Below are 25,341 nucleotides of genomic sequence, written 5' to 3'. Positions count from 1 at the left end.
TATTTATTATTTAGGGACATCGTTACTGACAAACTGGGATTAGTGGGTTAAGACAAAAGCCCTGCTTGTCACGTAGGCTAGCTCTGTTTATCACAAAAATAATCGAAATTTTAGCTTTATTCCATCTGTTTACAGTATATGATCTATGATCTAAACCAGTGGATCTCTATAATAAATCACCCCAATCATTTGTTTTTATTTATTTTGTTTTAAGACCATTTTTATTTTTTATTTTTAAGTTTTTTTATTCTGGCATTAGGCTGTTTTCATTATATGGTAATAATTCTCATTACCATAATGCGAAAAATGTATTCTCATTTGTGTGATGTGAGAACATGATATATTATTAAAATGTGAAGCATTTAGTACATCACTGTAGAATTTGTTGTTCTTGCTTTAATTTATGCTAATTACTATATTACAATTTAATGATCATTTTAAGGAATGAATGAATAATGAGAATTTGGGGTGCTAAATTATCATAGAAATTATGTCACAAAGAAAAATTATCTTAATAGTCATAAAATAGTCTTAATTTTGTTCATATTATATATAATTGCCATCTCTTTTTTTGATTTTGGGCTGAAATATGATTCGGATCTGCACTCACATGTACGAGCTGCTGTCATACAGCGCGCATGCGCACAATCAACTCGAGCGAATGTGCGTGAGCTGACAGCTGTCCCGATGATATCGATGAACGGTAAGCGTGTTTTCATTCGAATACAGCCAAACAGCCGTAAAATACTGATGTCTATGGATTTATTTTGTGTCCTGAGTATAAATACTACATTATCGGCATGTGTGAAGGATAAAATGACGCTTGTTTTAATGACTAGAGCCCGCATTAGCGGTGAGGCTAAGCGCGAGCATGTTTAGAGAATCTAATGTTTTGATTTTCAATAATTTTATTTTTGTATAATTATTTTGGTGGGCTATTTATAAATTAACGCGTTTAATAAACTCATATAGCCTGTTGACGATGTAATATCCTCGTTCTGTCCATGCATGTTTCTGGATTGCCCTCCATCCGTCGCACAAGTGACCGGGGGTTGTGCATATAACATGTTAATACATATTATAGTAATATATTCTCTCTTATGCATGGCAGTATCCAGCAGCAGTAGTAACAGCCTTCCCCAGAACAGCCACGGCAAAAAGCAAAAGAAGAAACACAAGAAGCATCGCAAAACGGCAACATTAGACATCTCTAGTTTGGAGCTGGGGTGAGTGTGAATCCAGATCTGGGTTTTTTGCTCCGTGAGTTGGTTCTAAAAATACATAGTAGGGTGGCCAGGGGAGTCACTTCTCCAGATAAGCATATTGACTCTGCTCATGCACGTTGGGCCTATTTTAACACATTATTGGAAAAGTCTGAACAATGCACACATACATCAGCCACAACATTAAAACCACCTACCAAATAGTGTAAGTCCCCCACGTGCCAAGAAAACATTGCCAAACCGCATCTCAGATTAGCATTCTGAGATGCTATTCTTCTCACCACAATTGTACAGAGCGGTTATCTGAGTTACCGTAGACTTTGTCAGTTCGAAACAGTCTGGCTATTCTCTGTTGTCCTCTCTCATCAACAAGGTGTTTCTGTATGAAGAACTGACACTCACTGGATGTTTTTTGTTTTTGGCACCATTTGGAGTAAATTCTAGAGACCGTTGTGTGTGAAAATCCCAGAAGATCAGCAGTTACAGAAATACGCAAACCAACCCGTCTGGCACAAACAATCATGCCACGCTCCAAATCACTGAGATCACATTTTTTCCCCATTCTGATGGTTGATGTGAACATTACCTGAAGCTCCTGACCCGTATTTGCATGATTTTATGCACTGCTGCCACAGAATTGGCTGATTAGATAATCGCATGGATGTTTGTTGGTGCCAGATGGGCTGGTTTGACTATTTCTGTAACTACTGATCTCCTGAGATTTTCACACACATCAGTGGGTGAAAAGCGGGTTGGCGCTGTTTTGGTGGCACAAGGGGGACCTACGCAATATTAGGCAGGTGATGTTTAATGTATGTATAGAGAGGTTAAACGTTGAAAAGTCTGATTTGCCGGCTTTTACATACATTTATTTATTTAGAACAGTTTTATCCCAAGCAAATTTCAAATGTGGAAAAACACAAACAGGCTAAGTGATACATTAATTTTAAGAAGACAATAATATTAGTAGTGCAAAGTAGGCAGGAATAGTAGGAAAATGTGTAGACCAGATGTGCATGTGCTTCCCTTATGTACACATTATGTGTCATTAGTATAGTATTCTTAACACATTATATTTACACCAGCTGCTTGCATTACATTAACCTAATAGAGGGCAGGAAGTGACATACTTTTTAAATGGGGCACTGATATTTTTAACAATATTATTATATTTAACGGCCACTATTTGGTTATTTGTATTTGGTAACATTATCAATATTATTTATCGCATTGGCTAATAATTGTCCAGCTTGGCTGATTTACAGAAGTGGTTCCCACTTTTTAGTGAATTTTAAGTAAATATGGTTTAAAGTTAGTTTTCATTTAATCCCAACAATTTTGCGTCTCATTTGCTGTCATTAAATTGCATTTTTTTTTTACATAATATATTTAAATTAAACATTTTTAATATTAATATAAAATGCACATGTATACATACGTTGATATTTTGAATTGTACAGGCGATCGAGGCATATGTACTTTATGTGAAACCATAAGAAATATGGAAAGCCACAGATTGAGATTTAATAAGAAAAATAATAGCTGTTGATTTATTATTCATGGAGTGGTCATCTGACATGCTTGATTATAAATAGCAACGTTGTGCGCATTCAAACATGACAATGTTTGTAGTACACAACAGACATGTTCCTTTTAACAAAATGATATTTTGTAGAAGACTGTACTTGAGAAATGTCCAAAAAAGACAGAATTTAAAGTAATGACACAGGATGTCAGTCGGATAAAGTCACTGCTTTAAGCATTTGTTTCTTTCTGATTTATTACCATACAGACCCCAGGTCCCTTCCACCGATGAACTGTGCCACATCCTCACCATCCACAGATCCACCACCCCTCCAGTTTCACCCCCAACTCCCCCATTAAACCTCTCTGAGAGCCCTCCAGAATTACAGCCTCCAGCTCCCCTCCCGCACTCAGTTCCCATCGCAGTGGTTCCGTCACCTACCATAGTCTCCTCTCCAGACACACCCTCAACTCTTATAGCACCTTCCGTGGGCCTACCTTCCATGGGCCTACCTTCCGTTTTCTCCACGACTCCTCCCTCTCCACATAACCTATCCAATCAGACAACCCCACCGCAGGCTCTGAGCCCTCCTCCTCCAGACTTTTCCCCGCCCCCTGCAGAATTACTCGGCTCAGATGATGAAGAGCAGGAGAATCCGGCAGATTACTGTAGAGGTAAGATGAGAATCAGAAATGAGTTTACATTTATATGTGTTCTGTCTTTATAAGCTGTCTAATTTGTAGAGATTTTGTGAAAGATATAGATAGATAAACAGATACAGGTCCGTAGCCAGCCTATTGAAAGGGGGGGGTTCTTTTTTCAAAAAGTGGACCTTTTTGCAGTTTTTCTCCTCCTTTTGTATTTAATTATGAGGTTCAAATACTTCATTTTGGTGACCTTTTATGCACTAATTTGTGCTGGATTAGCTTGTCTGCTGGTTAACGAGCACGCTTTTTGATGCACCTAAAATATTTACTGCATTGTTGTCAAATGCTTCCTTATGTAACTAATGTTAATAAATAAAGGATAGCATGACACGCATAAAAAAACACTCAGACTAACTCACATTAAGACATAACACTCTCACATACTAGGCGTCGTAAATCAATTAAATCATTCCAGATAATTTACCTCAAGCGGTCTGCTTTGAAGTTCTCAGAGGAATAAGATGCGCACCGAAGGAGAAGCATTTCCATTGGCTCCAGTCTGCCAGTATTGGCCAATCACAAAAGTCGATATTGCACAGCCAATATCACTGAATATCCAACTATGTTTTATTATTAATTACGCTACGTTTATATGGCTATTATATTGTAGACTATTGAGTGTATAAAATAGAAATCCATCCATCCATCGTCAACCGCTTATCCTGTGTACAGGGTCGCGGGGGGCTGGAGCCTATCCCAGCTAACATTGGGCGAAAGGCGGGGGACACCCTGGACAGGTCGCCAGTCCATCACAGGGCCACTAAAATAGAAATCCTTGTAATTAAAAAAATATATCTATATATAATTGTATAACAGTCAAAAAATTACCATTAAAATAGTAAAAAAAGTGGAGCTGTATTTCCAAAATCTTAAATAATGAGTCATTTTCATCACGGTAACGTTATATATCACAATATTACCCTTAGAGCCCCTTAGAGGACAGGGCAGGATTGTGCCCTCACAATAAATTTTGCGTTCCCTCACAATACATTTACCATTGTTTTACTATAGTAACTATATTTTAACCTTGATATTCGTAGTAAAACCATACTAATAATACAGGAAAATGAAAACTATGGTAATAAAATCATAATTTTGTGGTTATGGTTTTACTACAAATAGTAGAACCATAGTAAACACAAGAATTATCACCTAAATCTCAGGATAATCTCAGTTGCCTCTGCTTCTGAGACAGACAATCCACGCATCTTCTCACGTGGCTCGCTGTGCATGACACCGCTGAGACTCGCAGCATGTGGAGGCTGATGCTACTCTCCACGATCATTTTTGTAAATGTTTTAAATCAGTCTTGCCCACCGATAGCCATGCAAATATATCTACCGGAATATAAATTAAATTGCAAACTAAACATTGCATTTGACACATTGCTATTGCCACAAGGTATATACGGTCATATCGGCCATCACTAGACCAGAAACTACTGTTTGTCATGTGATTCGGTACTATATATAAACTAAAAGCAGGAGAGTACATTTAAATAACATTGCTTTATGTTTAAAAACTAATGTTTTTTACACTTTATTTTAGGAGGGTATTATCCAGTAAAGATTGGAGACCTGTTTAATGGCAGATATCATGTGGTCAGGAAACTGGGATGGGGCCATTTCTCTACTGTATGGCTGTGTTGGGATCTACAGTGAGTATGTTACATACTGGAGTCTGCTTGAATCCTAATCCCAGAGATTTAATCGCTGTTCTGGATCTAGCTGCATGTGCTGTAAACATTGTTCTGAGCTATAAGCCGCTGTCTGTTTATAAGCGTATGGATTGTCAGGCAATACCGTTTGATTGTCTGTGTGAATTAAACACTGTATTTCATTTGTTTGTCTGTTTGTAGACGGAAACGGTTTGTGGCCCTTAAAGTAGTTAAAAGTGCCCAGCACTACACTGAGACTGCACTGGATGAGATTAAGCTACTGAAATGTGTAAGTTTTTAAGATTTTCAAGGGATAGTTCACCCCAAAATGGAAATTATGTCATTATTTATTCACCTTCATGTTGTTCCAAACCCATTCGACTTTATTCCTTTTGTGTTCCACGGAAGAAAGTCATACAGGTTTGGAACAACATGAGGGTGAGTAAATGATGACAGATTAGGGATGCACCAATATGAACATTTTTGACAATTTTAACAAAAAAATATAGGCCGATGCCAAAACTGATATTTTCACACTTACATTTTGTTGTCATCGGATAACGGTTTTGTTCAGGAATTGTGTTTTAAAAATGTACAAATATGTACAAAAGCTATTAATTGTTCTATAAATAATTTCTATTGAACATGGATTATTACGGTATAATGGATAATGCCATACACACCGTTAGAGGGCGCCATGTGCTTCCACAATGCTGACTGATGCGCTGAATGCAGTCTATTTTTAAGCTTTCAAGGTTTATTTATTGCGCAAGGCCATATTGCGATTTCAATCTTAACTCGATCAATTGTGTAGCCTTAATAGACACCATACCAATGTCTAAGAAGTCAAAGTTTGCTGGTTTCAAAGCATTTTGGATTGATTTACCTCGTCATGTAAGTGCGGCTTTCACAACTGTCATGTCTGTAACAGTTTTTTCCTAATTAATATGAGAACGAGAATGATTAAAAATTAAATATTACATATTGTTCTAAAGAGTGCCAGCCTTTCTACATTCTGTGGCTATCGTTATTTCTGGATTGCGCATTTGAATTCACAAGAGTTTACAAAGTTTGATGATAATTTATTATAAATGAACCATTGATTTTTCATATCAGCGATTTCATGCTTAAAACTGATTTGCCGATTGTTTAACATTTATGCATTTGGCAGACACTTTTATCCAAAGTGACTTACAATGCACTTATTACAGGGACAATCCCCCCGAAGCAACCTGGAGTTAAGTGCGTTGCTCAAGGACACAATGGTGGTGGCTGTGGGGATCAAACCAGTGACCTTCTGATTACCAGTTATGTGCTTTAGACCACTACGCCACCACCACTTTTAATTGGTCAATTATTGGCTGATAAGTATTGGTGGCCGATACGTTGGTGAATCCCTATGACAGATTATACATTTTTGGTGAAGTGTCACTTTAAACAATGAAATGCTGAAATATCCTGTCTTTAAGAAAAACACTCTGAAATAAAGAGTTTTATTTCACAGGTGCGAGACAGTGACCCCACAGACACTAAACGGGAAAGGATAGTTCAGCTCATCGATGATTTTAAGATCTCTGGTGTCAACGGTGTTCGTATCCTTATCATTTATACCACATGACTGAGTATGCAGGTGCAGTCTTCACTTCTTATAGCTTGAGTGCTGGAGTCACATCCTGATGGATTATTACCCCTAGTCCACCATGCATCATTTCCAGATTTCTATTCTGTTTTTACTGAAATACGTCACATTGTGGCAATTAACCAGAAAATGGAACAGAAAAATGCAAGAAAGTTCCACATTTATAGACAACTTGAAACTGCACACATTTGTGAGTGCAGGTTCAAGTTGTTTAAACATTTTGAATTTTCTGGGTCTGTATTTTCCTTTCTTGCTTTTGTCTGTTCTGCTTTGTCTAATCAATACACTTGGCTCGTTACTATCTCACTTTTCTTGACTTGCTGCTATCTCAGATGTGTGTATGGTACTAGAGGTGCTCGGTCACCAGCTGCTAAAATGGATTATCAAGTCCAACTACATGGGCCTGCCTCTGATCTGTGTGAAAAGCGTTCTTCGACAGGTAAGTCAGCTGTCCATTCATAAAATGTCCAAAAACTATTTAAAATGTCCAATCAAACAACCACAAGCCAGCTTTTAAAGATGCTTTATTTCATTTTTGACAATTTTTTTATTTTGACACTAGAAATTCAGGTATGTTGCATATAAGTTATAAACGCTTGGCCTGAAGCAACGTTTAGGTTTTTCCAACAATATACAGCTACTATATAATTCTGGTATTCTAAAACTTAAATACAGTACAGTTTCATAATGTCCTCCTCTGCTCCAGGTTCTTGAGGGTCTAGATTATTTGCACACTAAATGCAAGATCATCCATACGGACATAAAGCCAGAGAATATCTTGCTTGATGTAAATGAGGTGTACGTGAGACGATTGGCGGCGGAGGCCACGTTATGGCAGAAATCTGGAGCTCCGCCCCCCTCGGGCTCTTCTGGTACGTTTTTCACATTTCACAAGTTATTTTATTTCTGAGTGTGACATTATGCTCACATTACGATCATGTGAGACTTACATAAGACTCCTTTCAGACTAGTGTATTACTTATTTAATGCTTGCATAATGCATTTTTTGAATACATTAATTATGAGAGACACAGTGAATAATTAAACCGTATACACTATATACTGTAATGAATGGCATACGATGATGTGGTCACCCACAATTCTCTGATCAATGTAATTAGTTTTATTCACTTTTTCAAATTTACAGCAATATGTATTGTATTATTACACCGGAAAAAGCAGCTTTTCATCACTGAAAATTTTTTCATATTATGATGATATGCTTTACATGACCTGCTTGGCATGCTAATATACCAGGGGTAGTTAAAAATTGTTGAATTGTGACAATTATGTACATTTTACCAAATTCTCATTAAAGAAATTGTTCACCCAAAAATTGTAAATTATCTCATCCTTTACTCACCCTCATGCCATCCCAGATGTGTATGACTTTCTTTCTTTTACTGAACACAAACAAAGATTTTTAGAAGAATATCTCAGCTCCGTGGGTTCATACAATGCAAGTGAATGGTGGCCAGAACTTTAAAGGTCCAAAAATCACATAAAGGCAGCATAAAAGTAATGCATAAGACTCCAGTGGTTAAATTAATATCTTTAAAAACAATATGATAGGTGTGGGTGAGAAACGGATCAATATTTAAGTCCTTTTTCATTATAAATTCTCCTCCCTGCCCAGTAGGTGGAGATGTGCACAAAGAATGTGAATCGCCAAAAACAAAAGAAGAATGTGGAAGTGAAAGTGGACATTTATTGTAAAAAATGGGCTTTAACATTGATTTGTTTCTCACCTATCATATCACTTCGGAAGATTTAGATTTAACTTCTGGAGTCATGAGTATTACTTTAATGCTGCCTTTATGTGCTTTTTGGACCTTCAAAGTTCTGGCCTAAAAGACATTTTTTTAAAGTATGGTTTGTGTTCAGCAGAAGGAGGAACGTCAAACACATCTGGAACGGCATGAAGATGAGAAAATGAAAATGATCTCATAATTTATGAGATCATTTTCATTTTTGGGTGAACTATCCCTTTAACATAATAGTTTTACTTTATATTTTCTTTGTGATTCCCATTAATCTCAAAGATGATTCTCATTACTGTAATACCTTCATTTTTGCTGTATTTAAGAAATAAATCAAATGTACACACACAACCATGATGTATACAATTTAAATATCAATTATTTTAATTATTGTTTAAATCATAGCATTGCTTTTTTTTCTCCACAGGTTTTTTTTTTTTTTTTTTTGCCGTGTGGTAATAAGAAATCCTAGGTGTGGGGATATGCTCAATTGTCAAGAAAATAATTGTAAATGTCCCCCCAAAAAATAATGATCCTAAAAAAGCTAAATGTAATTTTTTATTTCTTTCCTCTAATTTTGGGTAGAAATATGCACAACACATTTTATTGACAATTAGCCCTTTAGTTGATGTTTACTCTGAATTATTATTATTTTTCATTATCTTTAGCAGTAACTAAATGACATTAAATCCAGATTTTGCATTTCAAGCCCAAACCGTACATAACTTTAATCACGGTCACACTCTTTATAGTAAAGGTGATTGATCCTGCTTGTTGAGATCTGCCTTTCTGTGACGTTTATTTCCAACTCCATTCAAACACGTTGGCTAGTTCATTAATCCTCAAAAATTTACTCTGAAATACAGATTAGGGTTTACTTTGTTATATTATTGCAATTTTGAAGGAAGAAAGGTAAGAAGAAAGAAGGCAAGACATAAACACAAAATCAATTGCTGGATGTGTTTTTAACTTCAAATCGTCTCATTTTCCGATTGAACTGTGCAATTACATTAATGTGCATGCTGGTCGTCATCTCTCTTCTGCTTCTGTGGTGAATATGCCAATCATTTCTAATTTCTTCTGTCGTCTATTTGCTTTCTAACTGTGTCCTATCTTTTCTTTCTCTGTTTTCTTTTCTTTTAATTATTATAATTATTATCATTGTGGTTTTCTGTCCCTTCCCCTTCTTTCCTCCTCTGTTCTGATGGCAGTTAGCACGGCCCCAAGGGAGAAACAGGTACGTTCAGAGTTGTGCCTGCTTAAACACAGAGAGGATGTAGTAAATGACACATGACTGTTTGAGTCTGCCTGCTGTCTCCTAACCCACCCCTGCCTCTGTAGAGATATGGGCTTGAACCACTGGGAATTGGGCAACTCATTCTTTTCTTGTATTCTTGGGAATTAAAGTTGCCAGTGACATTTTTCAAATGAGAACACTGCAGTACGTTGTGCTCAGACAGGAGCATTATCTTTTCTCAAGTCATGACGGTCGGGATAGAGATCCGCTGTGTTTCAGCTCCCTCTATTCTGCTTCCCTTATTTCATGCACCTTCCCTGCATGGTTGAGGGTGATTTTACAATTTACTGTCACATTTTCCTCTCCTCCTGAATATAAATGAGATGAATAGCAAAAAAAAAGAGAGAAGACTGTCTCTTCAGTCAAGTTGAAAATTGTTGAAAAGAAAGAGTCATGCTGGGAAGGGTATTATATGACACGGACTAGATAATATAACGGGCAGTCTGATTAATTGACAGTATTTGGGCATTTTAAGATTATCAGCTAATAACCCCCACCCAATTAGTTCCTCTTTGTCTCAAAACAGCTTTGTCAATGGATAATGCACCTCTGAATTTTGAAAAGTAAACATTGTGTAAAATTAGTGCTCATTTAATTTCAACAAATTTGTGCATGTCTCATTTTCTATCATTAAAGCTGAAGTGTGTAATTTCTAGCGCCAACGAACGGAATTGCAAAAATAAACAATACACCCTTCGTCTGCCATTGGTCAAACAAAGAGATAGTCCCATCCCCTACTCACGGCATTAGTTGAGTATCATTTGAGTCGGTTCTAAGCGAACACAGTCAATTTTATTGCACCACAGAGACAACGTGTTTACAGTTTTCTAGAAAATTAACCTATGAATGGCTAACTTAGTTGTTATAAACTGGGATTAAAAAAAGTGTTTTAACATTGGGAAAAGTTATGTACTTCAGCTTTAAATTGTAATGTATATCTCTGCATTATATTGACTATTGGTCGCCCTGCTTTCATCATCAGCATTTACTGTAACCCACATCTGTGGACCTGTTAACTTAAGATATTAACATTGTATTGTTTTACTTGAATTGACAATGTATTCTGTTAACTAGCATTGCTGCATTCGCAAACCACAATGCAAATAACAAATACTAATAAATGTGCAATTTTTTTATCCTTTTATTAATTCGAATCTTTAATGCTCGTGTTTTCTTTAGGTTTGCATTTGCAGTGATCAGTGTTTTAGGTCTCTTCTTCTCTTTATTATGACATTTTTTTTCATTTAATTGATCTTAATCCTTGTGATTTCCTCTTTTGCATCACCTTCTTTTTACTCTCTTCATATTTTAAATGTTGTGAGATGTTGTAACAATGGCTTGTGAATATCATAAATGATTTAAACAAGTGGCCTCAACTGGTTTTGCTTGAGGATGCAAATTTTACATTGGACGGCAAGTGGCGACCCAACACAGCACCTGAATTGTGTATCGTACAAAACGTTGTTAAAATCAAACACTGTAAATAATGGATTAATATTACAAGGAACTGCATAGTCCCAGCAATATGCAAAATTATTACCAGAAATATGTCTCATGAATTTCAATGGTTTCGTTCTGTCGGCAGACAGTCATTTCCTCAAAACACATTGTGGTAAGCACAAACCATGTTTATCCTAGTTGCAGGTGAGCCCATATTTAATGTAGTCAGGGTCGTATTTTATTTTACTTTGCCTAGTTTTGTTCATCATGATTTTTGAAGATGAGGGCATTTCATGCAACCTGTCCTCTCCCAAGTGACTGATGAACACAGCCTTTGACATCAACCTCAAATTACACTCACCTAAAGGATTATTAGGAACACCATACTAATACTGTGTTTGACCCCCTTTCGCCTTCAGAACTGCCTTAATTCTACGTGGCATTGATTCAACAAGGTGCTGAAAGCATTCTTTAGAAATGTTGGCCCATATTGATAGGATAGCATCTTGCAGTTGATGGAGATTTGTGGGATGCACATGTAAACCCTAGAAATGGTTGTGCGTGAAAATCCCAGTAACTGAGCAGATTGTGAAATACTCAGACCGGCCCGTCTGGCACCAACAACCATCCCACGCTCAAAATTGCTTAAATCACCTTTCTTTCCCATTCTGACATTCAGTTTGGAGTTCAGGAGATTGTCTTGACCAGGACCACACCCCTAAATGCATTGAAGCAACTGCCATGTGATTGTTGATTAGATAATTGCATTAATGAGAAATTGAACAGGTGTTCCTAATAATCCTTTAGGTGAGTGTATATGGGTAGGGATGTTAGGATCATCTTGAAAAATGCCCCACCACGGTGGTGAAGTGGCACCAGCGATGATGTGCTTGAAAATGTTAAATAAATGATTGAAATAATAGCATATGAGTATAGTGAAGTATTGGATCCTTGGTTACGGTGTTGTTGATTCTTAATGCTAGAGACGTATTAATTTTTTGTTTTTTAGAGACTTTAGGATTTTCCGCTACATAGTGCATTGTTACGACCTATTCACAATGCGAGTTACATTGATAAAAGGTGATTAACCCACTAAGCACTTCAGTTTACAGGTGTTCAGCTCTTTAGCTTCCGCAGCTCAGACTCCGAATGAATCTTTTGACAGTTTCATTCAACAAGGCTTTTCTTCTTCTAAATGAAACATTGATAGTGCATTGTAATATCTCGCAGTGTTATTTATTATACGTCATATTTTCGTCGACAGTATGTTTTAAATAGAATTGTTTAATTACCTCATAATGTGTATTATTTTTTCGTATTTGTTATCAGACATGTTGCCCGTAATTTCGTTGACTGAACATGTATTCAGTGCGGCTAGAAACATCATAACCCCAGGAAGGTCCTCTCTAAAATCATAGGTAACGCTTACATGTTACCGATGTGCGAGAATTTATTTTTTTGTATTTTGTGATATTTTACAAATCGTTTAATTTATGTTCTCTGTTTAATGATGCCATTTTGAAAGTTTGATCCACAATAAACACAATTTGCATGCACCCCACCCCCGCCCTCGAACAACAGTGCTACACCGTTCTAGATGTGGAACCCTTGATATGCGAACTTTTCCCTCTTTTAATAGTTTATCAGCCTATTCATTTTGTTATCTGAGTTATGCACATTTATATCGTTAGTTTCATTTTAGTACTTGCATTTAATTTAGCTTTTTCATTGCAGTTTGGCAACCCTATAGGTACAGACCTCAGACCTGTTTTTGGGTCACTACCCAACAGTTATGAACCAATGATTTAAAATGTTCATAATTTGATCTATTGTTGTCCTCTGTAATATAGAAAGCTCCTGTTTTTGTGAATGTGCTGTTAATAGACATTAGTGCTTGCACTTCTCTGAGGCCTTTAGTTTGGATAGTGACCCAATTTGAAATTGCGAGGTTAAAAAGTCTGCCTATTTTTAAAATGCAGTAAAAGTAAAAAGTAAAAAGCCTGGGTTACAGTTAAGTACCTCTCATAAATATATATATCTGTGTCTGCAGCAGTAGTTTTAAAGACAGCACCAGACACAAGTTCATCATGTCAGTCCAGTAAGAAGACTCCCAGTCGGACAGATGTATCACGGCTCGACCGAACAACAGACATGGCAACAGAGCTGCCATCCCAAAATAGTCCCAGAGCAGGAAATGGCGCAGGGGTGTCGGATAACCCCCGTGACAGAGTTCTGTTTATGCTGCGTCAGTGCAAGCATGGAGTTCATACAACAATGAGGGAATAGTTTTAAAATGACTCATCATTGGTTGATGCCTAAGGAACTGGTACATCGTGTTATAACAAACAACTGTTGAGAAGCCCCTGTAAAATGATAGGAACTAACTAGTGATTTAGCTCAAGGGTTTTCAAACTGTTTAATGCCAGGTACCCCCAAAAATGATGACTGCAGGGGACCTCCTTCCTAAAATGTAAAGACAGCTGCTGTAAGTTAATAAACCTAAATATCTTTAATATTTTTAAAATATTGGGTTGTTTTTTTATACATAGTATTAGAGTATTATGGAAATAGTAGATGTAATTTATTTATTTGTTTTGGTGTTATTTGCAGTAATTATCATCCCGAGGCAGCTTAACAGGAAATGGTGCCTTACAACCAATTAGCAAGCTAAAGAGAACAGTGGTGAAGGAAACCTCCCTAGAAAGATGCAACACATTTACTAACAATTTGTGAACATATTTGTTTGTTGCAAGAAAGGAGAGATTAGTTGTTGTTTTTTTTCACAAAACTCCACTGATGTTTAGTGAGAGCATATTAAACAAAATCAATAGCACCTATAATCAACCCTAACCCTCAAAGTTTGTGAGATTGTAAACATAACTGGAATCAATGTTCAGCTAACATCATATCAGATCTGTCATGCTTTTTGTTGAAGGTGTTTTGGAAATTTGTTGAACTGAAAGATGTTCTAATGCCCCCCTTACTCTCTCATTTCCATTCATGTGTGTTTGTGTCTGTCTAGTTGGGAAAATTATCAAAAAACAAGAAGAAGAAGTTGAAAAGGAAAGCCAAACGGCAGCAGCGTCTGTTGGACGAGAGGCTGCTGGATCTTAAGCGGATGGAGGAGCTGGATGGAGTTTTGCCATCAGATGCTTCTGGAAACACACGGGCACTTTGGAGACTTAGTGAAGATGGAGAGGACGATGACACACAAGCACAAAGTGAGCAGTTCATCTACTCTAATCAGAAATCAGATAAATAGTCAATGAAATTCTGGCTCAGAAAAACTGCTTTTGTTTTGTTCAGAATCATGTCAACTGTAATTTTGTTGATTCAACAAAGCAATCAAAAGTTATAGCATTACAAATATAATTTATCCTAGTGCCCAAAATCCTCTCCAGACAAATAAAACATAATAATTGCACATAAGAACTAATTACACATGCAAACACAGCAATGACTAAAGGTTTGCATAGCATGCAGACAAGATTTTAGTAATGAGATTTAACAGAATTAGTTTTATTCTGTGTCATTTGAGTCATTATTGAGTCTGTGTCATGTACTTAGCATCATCTCCTGGTGGCCATATGTATTAGAATAATTGATCACATAAATCTCTGCCCAAATATGGAGGACTATCACCACTGGTTGGAGCAATCTGAACCCAATCCGATTGGTTTAGCGCTCCATGATGCTACAGATTTTCAGATGAAAAATCATCTGATCCAGCAAAGTCTAACGTGTTTGTAGCCAGATAGCCGAAGTAATGGCATGTGATATTTTATGTTCTGTTTATTTTTCGTGAAGTTATAAGTGAAAACGCGATATATGAGCAACACCTGTTCACATGAAATGTGTATTTTAAAGAGATACACTTTAGCTATTACTCACTATATTTTCATCTGTGATTTAAACAAACTATCAAAACTGAACACTTCTGATTTGTCTGGAAATTTCCAAACACTTTTTCAGTTTTGGTCTTAATGCCTACATTCATTGTAAAGTACAGCTTCTAAGCTATTTTGCGTTGGTCAAGACTGTAGATATTAATATTTTGATCATTTTTTTTATTTTATTTTTTCTTGTGGACCCACCGGTGGGGCCCATCTGAGCTTAAAGGATTTATAGGGGTCGGCGGTTTGACCAAAATCTTATCATGGGATGAGTAATTTTGATATCATGGTAACCATATACATCATGATATAGTAACTTTTACTGGGATTTTAACAAAAAAAAATTATATGTTACATAACCTTGTAGTAATCCACATTTTTGTACAATCCAGTCAATTGAACGCTTAAGAAAGGAATCTCATTTGCTAAATTTTTTGTATTTATTTGGAACTTGATTTTACTATGAAAATGAAATGCTAAATATTTGCAGTGACTTCTTTTCAGGCCTGGACATGTCATGTTGATAGAATTGTTTAAATTTAATTTTGATCTCATTGTTAATTTGTACAGTTGAAGTCAGAAGTTTACATACACCTTAGCCAAATACATTTAAACTCAGTTTTTCACAATTCCTGACATTTCATCGTAGAAAACATTCCCTGTCTTTGGTCAGTTAGGATCACTACTTTATTTTAAGAATGTGAAATGTCAGAATATTAGTAGAGAGAATTATTTATGGATCAGATGTTTACATACAATTTGTTAGTATTTGGCTGCATTGCCTTTAAATTGTTTAACTTGGATCATACCTTCTGGGTAGTCTTCCACAAGCTTCTCACAATATGTTGCTGGAATTTTGGCCCATTCCTCCAGACAGGACTGGTGTAACTGAGTCAGGTTTGTAGGCCTCCTTGCTCGCACACGCTTTTTCAGTTCTGCCCACAAATTTTCTATATTTTCTATAAGGTACAGGTATTTTCCAAAGGATGTATTTTACACCTATTTTACACCTCCAATTCAGTACAACTCCTATCAGAAGCTACTTGCCTTGAGGCTTAACATAATTTTCTGCAATTTTCAAAAAGTAAAATGTAAAAAAAAATGTAGATGTCCTAAATGACTTTCCAAAACTATAGTTTGCTAATATTAAATCTATGGAGTGGTTAAAAAAATGTGTTTTAATGACTTCAACCTAAACTTCTGGCTTCAACTGTATCATTTAGAAAAATAAAAATGCTCAAACAACTTCACAAGTTATGAAACGTTTTAGAAATTGATACTATTTCCTCCACTTTAACTTTCTTTTTAATGTCTCTGCTACAGTGAATGGTAACGGTCACTCCTTGTTAGGGGCTCAGACTAAACACAGTCCAGAATCTGGCTCACCGTGGCTGGAGGAGGGGTTTAATGGCTACGGGCCCATGCGGTTCTCCAGCCCTGGATCAGGCCTGTCGGGTCTGTCTGGATCCATCCTGTCTGCTACCTCTGAATCTGCTCTGTCTACTCTGTCTAGCTACTCCACAGAGCATTCGCTGTTGTCACCCAACTGTAAGTGCTCCAGTCTGGTTTCAGTTTAAAGAATACTTCAATTGCAAAATATGAAAGCATGTATTTAAGGTGGAATGGTTAAATTATACTATTCTAATCACCTTCTAATGTTGCAGTACTTAAGCAAACAAATAATGGGTAAATAAATTAAATAAAATCATATTTTAATTTAACCGTTTTTTATTGATACTTCTCAGTATTAAATTAAATAAAAAAGTCTCGTTTCATCTGCCATCCCAGGATTTATCACGTCATAATTTTCACTTATACTCATATTTCAGCATACTCTGCTGCTGATTTTTTGGTGAATCCTCTTGAACCTCAGAACGCAGACAAGATACGCATCAAGATTGCAGACCTGGGCAATGCATGCTGGGTGGTAAGTACCTTGTGTCAATTCTTTACATTCATAAAGTGAACGATGGTTCATGTCAGGTCCTTAAAAACAACCCAAATAGCATGCTCCGAGATATTTACATTTAAATTATGTGAAATACTGCTTGTTGATTGCAGTGTTGTCCTCTCTGTTTCAGCACAAGCACTTTACAGAGGACATTCAGACACGTCAGTATCGAGCTCTGGAGGTCCTGATCGGAGCAGAATATGGGCCTCCTGCTGACATATGGAGCACTGCGTGTATGGTACAAACTCATTTACCTCAAAATCAAAATTTATCAAACAAACTTTGCTTTAGCAAAGTCACTGTGAAAACCGTCTGCTGCTTTTTCATCTAAAAGTTTATTTGATGTTCTTCACTTTTGTTTAGTGTAGAAGCGCTGTATGTTTCAGGCTGTTATATGTTGATTTTTGTTTCTCCACAGGCATTTGAGTTGGCTACTGGAGACTACCTGTTTGAGCCTCATTCAGGAGAGGACTACACAAGAGATGAAGGTCAGCATTATTTCTTGGTCTTTATTGTGCACGATTCATCAGTGCTCATTATTCCCACAATTTTTTTTTTTACCAAAATCTAATAAATTTCTCTTGCACTGAAAACAATTTACCTCTCTGCTGAAATATAAAGCTGTGTGAGCATGAGAAAATAATACCAGACAATAATATCAAAGCCTAACATTGCACAATCCAATCAAATTCTGATCCGGGTTATTTTTCTTGCGGGCTTGGGGCAAAAATGCTCAAGAATTTTCTTTCCCTCGTTTTATGTGTATCATAAATTTCCTAACATTATATTCGAGACCTATTGTATTTTACCACTATGATATTCTGCTCGCTACAATTGAACAGAGCGGTTATCTGAGTTACTGTAGCCTTTCTGTCAGCTTGAACCAGTCTGGCCATTCTCTGTTGACCTCTCTCATCAACAAGGCGTTTCCATCTGCAGAACTGTCGCTCACTGGATGTTTTTTGTTTTTGGCAAACATCCGGGGCTGAAGCCCACCCCTAGCACCACACCTGTTTTCACCTACAGTTTTTAAATTAACTCAGACTCAAAGAATATTTCAGAATGCAATATTATGTGGTCTTTTTTTATTTTATCCCCTTTTCTCCCCAATATATAATGCCCAATTCCCACTGCTTACTAGGGCCTCGTGGTGGCGCGGTTATTCACCTCACTCCGGGTGGCGGAGGACAAGTCTCAGTTGCTTCCGCGACCGTCAATCTGTGCATTTTATCACGTGGCTCATTGTGCATGACACTGTGGAGACTCAAAGCATGAGGAGGCACATGCTATTTTCCGCGATCCACGCACAACTTACCACGTGCCCCATTGAGAGCGAGAACCACAAATCGCGACCATTTTACCCCATGTGACTCTAGCCTCCCTAGCAACCGGGCCAATTTGGTTGCTTAGGAGAGACCTGGCTGGAGTCGCTCAGCACACCCTGGATTCGAATTCGTGACTCCAGGGGTGTTAGTCAGCGGAGCTAACCAGGCCCCTCATGTGGTCTTAAACATTGCAAAGGATGAAAGTACAAGAGAAGGATTTACAAATAACAGATAATTGTTTTATCGTTGGATAAAAACACCTTATTTAGTCCAACAAATCTTTGATGTTGTTTTCCAGATCACATAGCTCACATAGTTGAGTTGTTGGGCCCCATTCCTCCACACTTCGCTCTCTCAGGCAGATACTCCAGAGAATACTTCACCCGTATAGGTAAGAGAAAAGGACATCTCATTGTTTGTGTTTCCTAATATAGCTTCTCATTTTTGTTAACCTTTTCTAAACTGAACAGAGTACATCAAGACTTAAGATGATTTAATAGACAAACCACAGAACACATGATGAAGTGCTGTTTCATTAGCTCAGTGGTTATTCTAGCAGGGTTTTCCAGTCTCGTGGTGAGTCATCAGGGTATAATTAGCTCAAAACAACCTTGCAAAGATCAGCCCATTAGGGAAGTTCTCGTGCTCAATGATGTCAGTCCCCGTTCACTTTAATTGGATAGGAATGAGAAGCACGAAAATCACTCAATCCATGGCTGGATTTCTGATCAAATTCAACGTATGACTAGTGAGGTGGAAAGTAGGCCACCTTGATGTCTGCGAGTTATGGCGCCCTTGAATTTAAAGTGTATGAATATGTGTGTGTTGGCAGGTGAGCTGCGGCATATCGCAAACCTTAAGCCATGGGCACTATTTGAGGTATTGCTGGAGAAATATGAGTGGCCCTTGGACCAGGCGGCCCAGTTCAGTGACTTCCTCCTCACCATGCTTGAGTTTATACCAGAGAACCGCGCTACAGCAGCTGAGTGTCTACAACACCCATGGATCAACTCATAACACTGTATCTCCCCTGAAAACGTTCATTCACTGCATTTGTGCGGTCTGCATCCTTTAGGTCCAATTGGGCACCTTTCAGGGCGAAAACTTACTGTTGAGGTAAAACAAACTGGAGACACTGAATTCTGAGCACACATTAGCTAGAACCTCAAACGTATGTTGTTTTTTATACATAAATATATTTAAAGAAGCTTTGATCTCTGAAGATGAGGATGAATTGTCTGTAGTCTGTCAAATGTTTTCATTGTACAGTCATCTAATTGTGTAGAAGGGTCACATATTTATGTTGAAATAGTGCCTTGACATGACATCTGCAAAAACAGAAAAGTAAAAAAAAAAAAAGCCCCTCACCCTTTTATTATTGTCTGCCAATATGTGTGAGGAATGCTTGTTTATGAACATACAGAACCCTGTATGAGTAGTACTTGATTGAATTCAATAATGAATTAAAACCCTGTGTACCGAAGAATAAAGGATCACTCAAAGTGTTAAGAGTATTTTTGAAGTGATCAAAAGATAATGTAACAGTGCAGTGTGAACATACTAAATATAATGTATATGTACATATATTTTAAGAATACATTGGTCTCATAATTAGGGCTGCAACTTGCGATTATTTTGATAATCAACTAATCTTAAAGATTATTCGACAGTTCGGGGGATTGTTGCAACGATTAATCATTAGTTTTTAACCGACTATTCAGCTTGCGCCTCGATTTAAAAGGTTGTATTAAACTTGCTTACTAACAATAGAGGATGACAAAATCATCTTTTAAAAATCTCTCTAAATGACATTCACTGAATTACAAGAAAATAAATACTTAGTTCATTTTTTATTTTATTTTTGTCTTGTTTTCCATTTAAAATTATCAAAAAATCCTTAAAACAAGAAACATTTACTTGAGAAGCAACATATAATATATTTAGACTTGTTTTTAGAGAATGTGTCTTGAATATAAGTGTATTGACAGCCGTGGGATGACGGTCTCCTGCTCGGTATCGGCCACAAAGTTATCTTTGGAGGGTGGGGATTTGGAAAGAGGGGGTGTGGCCAGCTCGTGGCTTTTTTAGCGAACATTTTATTACAGTTATGTTATTAACTAATTTATAATAATGGTCTGCACTTATATAGCGCTTTTTTAACCTTAGAGGTTACCAAAGCGCTTTACACTGTGTCCCATTCACACTCATACACGCAAGGTGCTAGCCTGCCATTGGGAGCAACTTGGGGTTCAGTGTCTTGCCCAAGGACACTTCAGCATGTGGGGTCGTGTGGGCCAGGATTCAAACCACCAACCCTGCGATTGGCAGCCGAATCGCTTTACCACCTGAGCCACAGCCACCACTATAATAGTATAGTTAAGAATATGATTATAACTAACTCTTACTAGCAATAGTGAACTCAAACCTACCTAGCTTTGAACCTGAAGGCAACATTTAGTGATATTTAGTTGGCACTAGCTGTCTAATCTGTCAAATCTAATAACAGTTTGCAGGCTTTCAGCCACCACTTACTATGCATGTGCTGAAGTGTTTGTAAACAAATAGTACATTCATATTTAATGAGGCAAGTATTTCTTAGTTTATGATTGGTTTTCTGGGATAAGATGTAGAAATCCAGCATTGCATTTGCCGCTGTAATGACGGTTTTGTCCACAAGGGGGTGACAAATGACCACAGCAGACATTAAACTACAAGTCGTCAGGCTTAAACGGTCAATAATCAACAAGATTACAAACTTTGTTACTTGTATACATTTTGCATATCTAATTTTCATTGGTTAATGTCTGGCTGTAACCAACATTTTATAACTCTGAATTAGGTTGGTATGAAACAATACCCCCTGGGTTTGGTGAGATAATCTGTCCATTCAAACACCAAGTGTTTGAACTGGTCAGACGACAGTCAGCCCCCAAATACTGCGGGGTTCAAGAGTTCATTGTAGGTTTTTGAGAGTCTGTCACAGTCCAGAGTGACAAAACCCACTGAATATCTTTTAATGATGAAATCCATCAGTCCTTACTGAAGTCCAGTCACTTATTCCTGCGCACAACAGTCCAGCCATCATCCTCTTCCTCATTACTAGTGGCCTGAGGTGGAGATTTCTCCATTACTGCTGCACTGATGATTGATGGTCCATCTCCATCACACTCCATAGCCTGAGAGAAAAAACCAGTGAGATTATTATTGATAATTAAATTGACCCATTCATAGGAGGTCTATAAGTTACAGTAGCAAAAACAGTATTTACGTTTTGAGGGCCAGAGTGTGAGTAGAAATGAGTTGTTTTACCCCACCAAAAAATTGGTTTCGGCAACCAAACCTTTTAACCAAGATTATAAGTGCATATTGGAAACAAAATGGTACAATGTCGTACCCCTATACAAGAGTTTGTCTCACCAAAACAATCTTATCTCAACTGTCAATGAGAAACTATGAAACTAGAAATAATAATAACAAATAAAAAAATGATATATACCTCTTCATCTTCACTCTTATCATCATCTACAGGTGTGCCCTTTGCCCTTCCAGTGCTCTTTTTCTGTGCCAGTTCACATATCTGATCTCTGACCTCTGTCAGTTTACGTTGTTGACACTGCTGGTACATCACACACACCTTCTGTGCCACCTGAGCAAGAGTACAGATAAAAACACTAAGTTTTAAAAAGCACAAGATGCTACTGAGAATGATCAATAGAAAGAGGTTAACTGTAGTGAGTTTGGATCAAATCATCTTTGATATGAGCATAAAAACAAACTTGGGGCAGGCTGCCATCCTCCACCATTGTGTCAAATTCATTATTCATCAAGTCTGAGATGAAGTCCTCCACTTCATTCTGCTGTAGGTCAACTGTGAGGAAAGACGAGACATGAAGAAAGCAAAACAACCTTTAACAAAGCAAAAAGGGAAACAATTGTCTGACAGCTCAAACCGTTGTCGTTGAAATACTGCTGCAGCATGGCCACCATCCAGTCCGCTTTCTGCTGACTATGTACACCTCCAAAACCATTATCGACTGCGATCTGAGAGATTAAGAAAAGAGAAATTAGGTGAGATAAATCAAAAGATCTTTTAACTGCTCTCACGGGACCAGTGTTTGTGCAAGTTACTAATTACTAACTACTAATTACATCTTCTACAGTGTGATTAGATTGCTGTACTAATTACTCTGTCTGAAAAGTAATTGCATTACGTACACAGTATTTAACACAATTATGTCAGAAGTAACTAATTCAATAACTTGAAAATTTAGAGTAGTCCCTTACTTTATTTTTATGAAAAAGTATTTTAATTACAGTAATGAATTACTTAGTAATGCATTACACCCAACACTACACAGGACAGATCGATTTGAACAGGACATAAATCAAAATTGTGAGACTGTGCAACGGGGCAAAACATCATGCCAAAGAGCAGCAAGTGTAACGTGTTACATAAATCTTTGTTTATTCTGTATTTATGACCTATTTGTTTATACATTGCAGAAGCCAACTTACTAGCTTTATAGCTGTCTGTTTTCCAATGCATGAATCACATCAAATTATAAATTAAAATATACTACACTCACCTAAAGGATTATTAGGAACACCATACTAATACTGTGTTTGACCCCCTTTCGCCTTCAGAACTGCCTTAATTCTACATGGCATTGATTCAACAAGGTGCTGAAAGCATTCTTTAGAAATGTTGGCCCATATTGATAGGATAGCATCTTGCAGTTGATGGACATTTGTGGGATGCACATCCAGGGCACGAAGCTCCCGTTCCACCACATCCCAAAGATGCTCTATTGGGTTGAGATCTGGTGACTGTGGGGGCCATTTTAGTACAGTGAACTCATTGTCATGTTCAAGAAACCAATTTGAAATGATTCGAGCTTTGTGACATGGTGCATTATCCTGCTGGAAGTAGCCATCAGAGGATGGGTACATGGTGGCCATAAAGGGATGGACATGGTCAGAAACAATTCTCAGGTAGGCCGTGGCATTTAAACGATGCCCAATTGGCACTAAGGGGCCTAAAGTGTGTCAAGAAAACATCCCCCACACCATTACACCACCACCACCACCACCACCACCACCAGCCTGCACAGTGGTAACAAGGCATGATGGATCCATGTTCTCATTCTGTTTACGCCAAATTCTGACTCTACCATCTGAATGTCTCAACAGAAATCGAGACTCATCAGACCAGGCAACATTTTCCAGTCTTCAACTGTCCAGTTTTGGTGAGCTCTTGCAAATTGTAGCCTCTTTTTCCTATTTGTAGTGGAGATGAGTGGTACCCGGTGGGGTCTTCTGCTGTTGTAGCCCATCCGCCTCAAGGTTGTGCGTGTTGTGGCTTCACAAATGCTTTGCTGCATACCTCGGTTGTAACGAGTGGTTATTTCAGGCAAAGTTGCTCTTCTATCAGCTTGAATCATTCGGCCCATTCTCCTCTGACCTCTAGCATCAACAAGGCATTTTCAGCCCACAGGACTGCCGCATACTGGATGTTTTCCCTTTTCACACCATTCTTTGTAAACCCTAGAAATGGTTGTGCGTGAAAATCCCAGTAACTGAGCAGATTGTGAAATACTCAGACCGGCCCGTCTGGCACCAACAACCATGCCACGCTCAAAATTGCTTAAATCACCTTTCTTTCCCATTCTGACATTCAGTTTGGAGTTCAGGAGATTGTCTTGACCAGGACCACACCCCTAAATGCATTGAAGCAACTGCCATGTGATTGGTTGATTAGATAATTGCATTAATGAGAAATTGAACAGGTGTTCCTAATAATCCTTTAGGTGAGTGTATGTTATAAGAGAAGTGTCCGAAATACATGTTTAAGAATTATTAATCACCTGCAACACTGGCCACGTTTCCAAGACAGCCCCAACTGCCTCAACGAACAACTCACGTGTGGAAGATGTGAGCGGCGCCATGTTGACAATGACCAGACCGGAAGTGTCAATCGCAGAATTCTAATCCAAAATTGAAGATGCACCAGAATCTGGTTATTCTAATAGAGCTGTTCAGGTTGAAGTACACACCTGGAAAACCAGGATTTTTCTATAGTTTTTTTATAATGTTTTTTTTAATTTTTTTTATTATGTGTAAAATAAAGTCTGTGGTAAACATTACTTGACGATATGTGGACGTTTTGTTCTACAACATAAATGACACAGTCATACCTCAAACCTGAATTTTTAAACTGTAATGAATCGCATACTTTTTTTTTTTTTAAACTTCAAAAGAGCAACTTGTGCAATTCAGTAACCGCTCTGACTGATCAGTACACATCGATGTGTACATGTTTTTGGTTCTCTAAAAAGAACCAGCTCATAAGAGTCATTTGTTAAAAAATCAGAGTACACCGGAAGTGCCCGATGTTTCGCGCTGTACTTGTTCTAAGAACTGGCTCATTAGATTAATTTGTGAATTTGACTAACCTGGAAGCGCTGTGTGTTATTCATCCTACAGGATCAAAAGATCCAGCTCATAATGGTCATTTGTTTGAGAATCGGAGTACACTGGGCACACAGTGTGTTTCATGCTGTAGTTTCAGTAGTAGTGCTGCTGCTGAAATGCACTGCAGGAAACACTGTCAAAGTATTTTAGTATAGTGTTTGGTCCACATAAAACTGCTTGTGTGAGAACCGTAAACAGAACCGTAGGGCATGAAAAAAACCGAACCCTTCCGATGCGAGTCAAAACACTGGAGACTGTAAAACAAAAACAGACTTGCGTTATGAATCCTGGAACACTCCTGCGATCAGGGAAAAGGTGTGTAGAACTAGCATAACGTCACCTTCCTAAAATAATGTCATTTTTTTTTTTTTTTGCCTAAATCATCTCATCATGTTGCTTGCCACCTCTGGTAAAATGTCTGAAAAACCTGAAAAAAATACTTGGGACATTATT

The 25,341-nt window shown here is 37.6% G+C and overlaps 2 protein-coding genes across 2 annotated transcripts; one reads left to right on the top strand and one right to left on the bottom strand.

The window, feature by feature from the left end:
- Nucleotides 1–642: 642 nt before the first annotated feature.
- Nucleotides 643–19,919, top strand: srpk3 (SRSF protein kinase 3). Its single transcript, XM_052094808.1, has 16 exons — nucleotides 643–703; nucleotides 1,112–1,226; nucleotides 3,016–3,422; nucleotides 5,004–5,112; nucleotides 5,314–5,401; nucleotides 6,617–6,704; nucleotides 7,084–7,190; nucleotides 7,458–7,623; nucleotides 9,723–9,748; nucleotides 14,271–14,469; nucleotides 16,465–16,689; nucleotides 16,971–17,068; nucleotides 17,223–17,330; nucleotides 17,511–17,580; nucleotides 18,716–18,808; nucleotides 19,250–19,919. The coding sequence occupies exons 1-16, from the start codon at nucleotides 688–690 to the stop codon at nucleotides 19,432–19,434; spliced, it is 2,100 nt and encodes a 699-aa protein (XP_051950768.1). The 5' UTR covers nucleotides 643–687; the 3' UTR covers nucleotides 19,435–19,919.
- A 1,448-nt stretch (nucleotides 19,920–21,367) lies between these two features.
- On the bottom strand, nucleotides 21,368–24,362 carry LOC127621284 (pre-rRNA-processing protein TSR2 homolog). The gene is made up of 5 exons (XM_052094810.1): nucleotides 24,282–24,362; nucleotides 22,368–22,458; nucleotides 22,194–22,285; nucleotides 21,914–22,063; nucleotides 21,368–21,593 (listed from the first exon to the last, which is right to left on the bottom strand). Exons 1-5 carry the CDS (start codon nucleotides 24,360–24,362, stop codon nucleotides 21,468–21,470), a joined length of 540 nt encoding a protein of 179 aa, XP_051950770.1. The 3' UTR covers nucleotides 21,368–21,467.
- Between the last annotated feature and the right edge of the window lie 979 nt (nucleotides 24,363–25,341).

Source organism: Xyrauchen texanus, chromosome 27 (assembly GCF_025860055.1).
Source record: "Xyrauchen texanus isolate HMW12.3.18 chromosome 27, RBS_HiC_50CHRs, whole genome shotgun sequence".
NCBI lineage: Eukaryota > Metazoa > Chordata > Actinopteri > Cypriniformes > Catostomidae > Xyrauchen > Xyrauchen texanus.
The sequence above is the reverse complement of the archived record's forward strand: the minus strand, read 5'-3'. Positions and strand labels throughout refer to the sequence as shown.

What these genes read in the sequence shown, in the direction of transcription:
- srpk3 (XM_052094808.1), top strand. An exon ending in GCCCCCCTCGGGCTCTTCTG is followed by an intron (nt 7,624 to 9,722) that starts GTACGTTTTTCA and finishes TTCTGATGGCAG; the next exon opens with TTAGCACGGCCCCAAGGGAG. An exon ending in CGATGACACACAAGCACAAA is followed by an intron (nt 14,470 to 16,464) that starts GTGAGCAGTTCA and finishes TCTCTGCTACAG; the next exon opens with TGAATGGTAACGGTCACTCC.
- LOC127621284 (XM_052094810.1), bottom strand. Translation starts at nt 24,362, where the DNA reads ATGGCGCCGCTCACATCTTCCACACGTGAGTTGTTCGTTGAGGCAGTT. An exon ending in AGGATGGCAGCCTGCCCCAA is followed by an intron (nt 22,064 to 22,193) that starts GTTTGTTTTTAT and finishes ACTCTTGCTCAG; the next exon opens with GTGGCACAGAAGGTGTGTGT. An exon ending in ATAAGAGTGAAGATGAAGAG is followed by an intron (nt 21,594 to 21,913) that starts GTATATATCATT and finishes TTTTTCTCTCAG; the next exon opens with GCTATGGAGTGTGATGGAGA.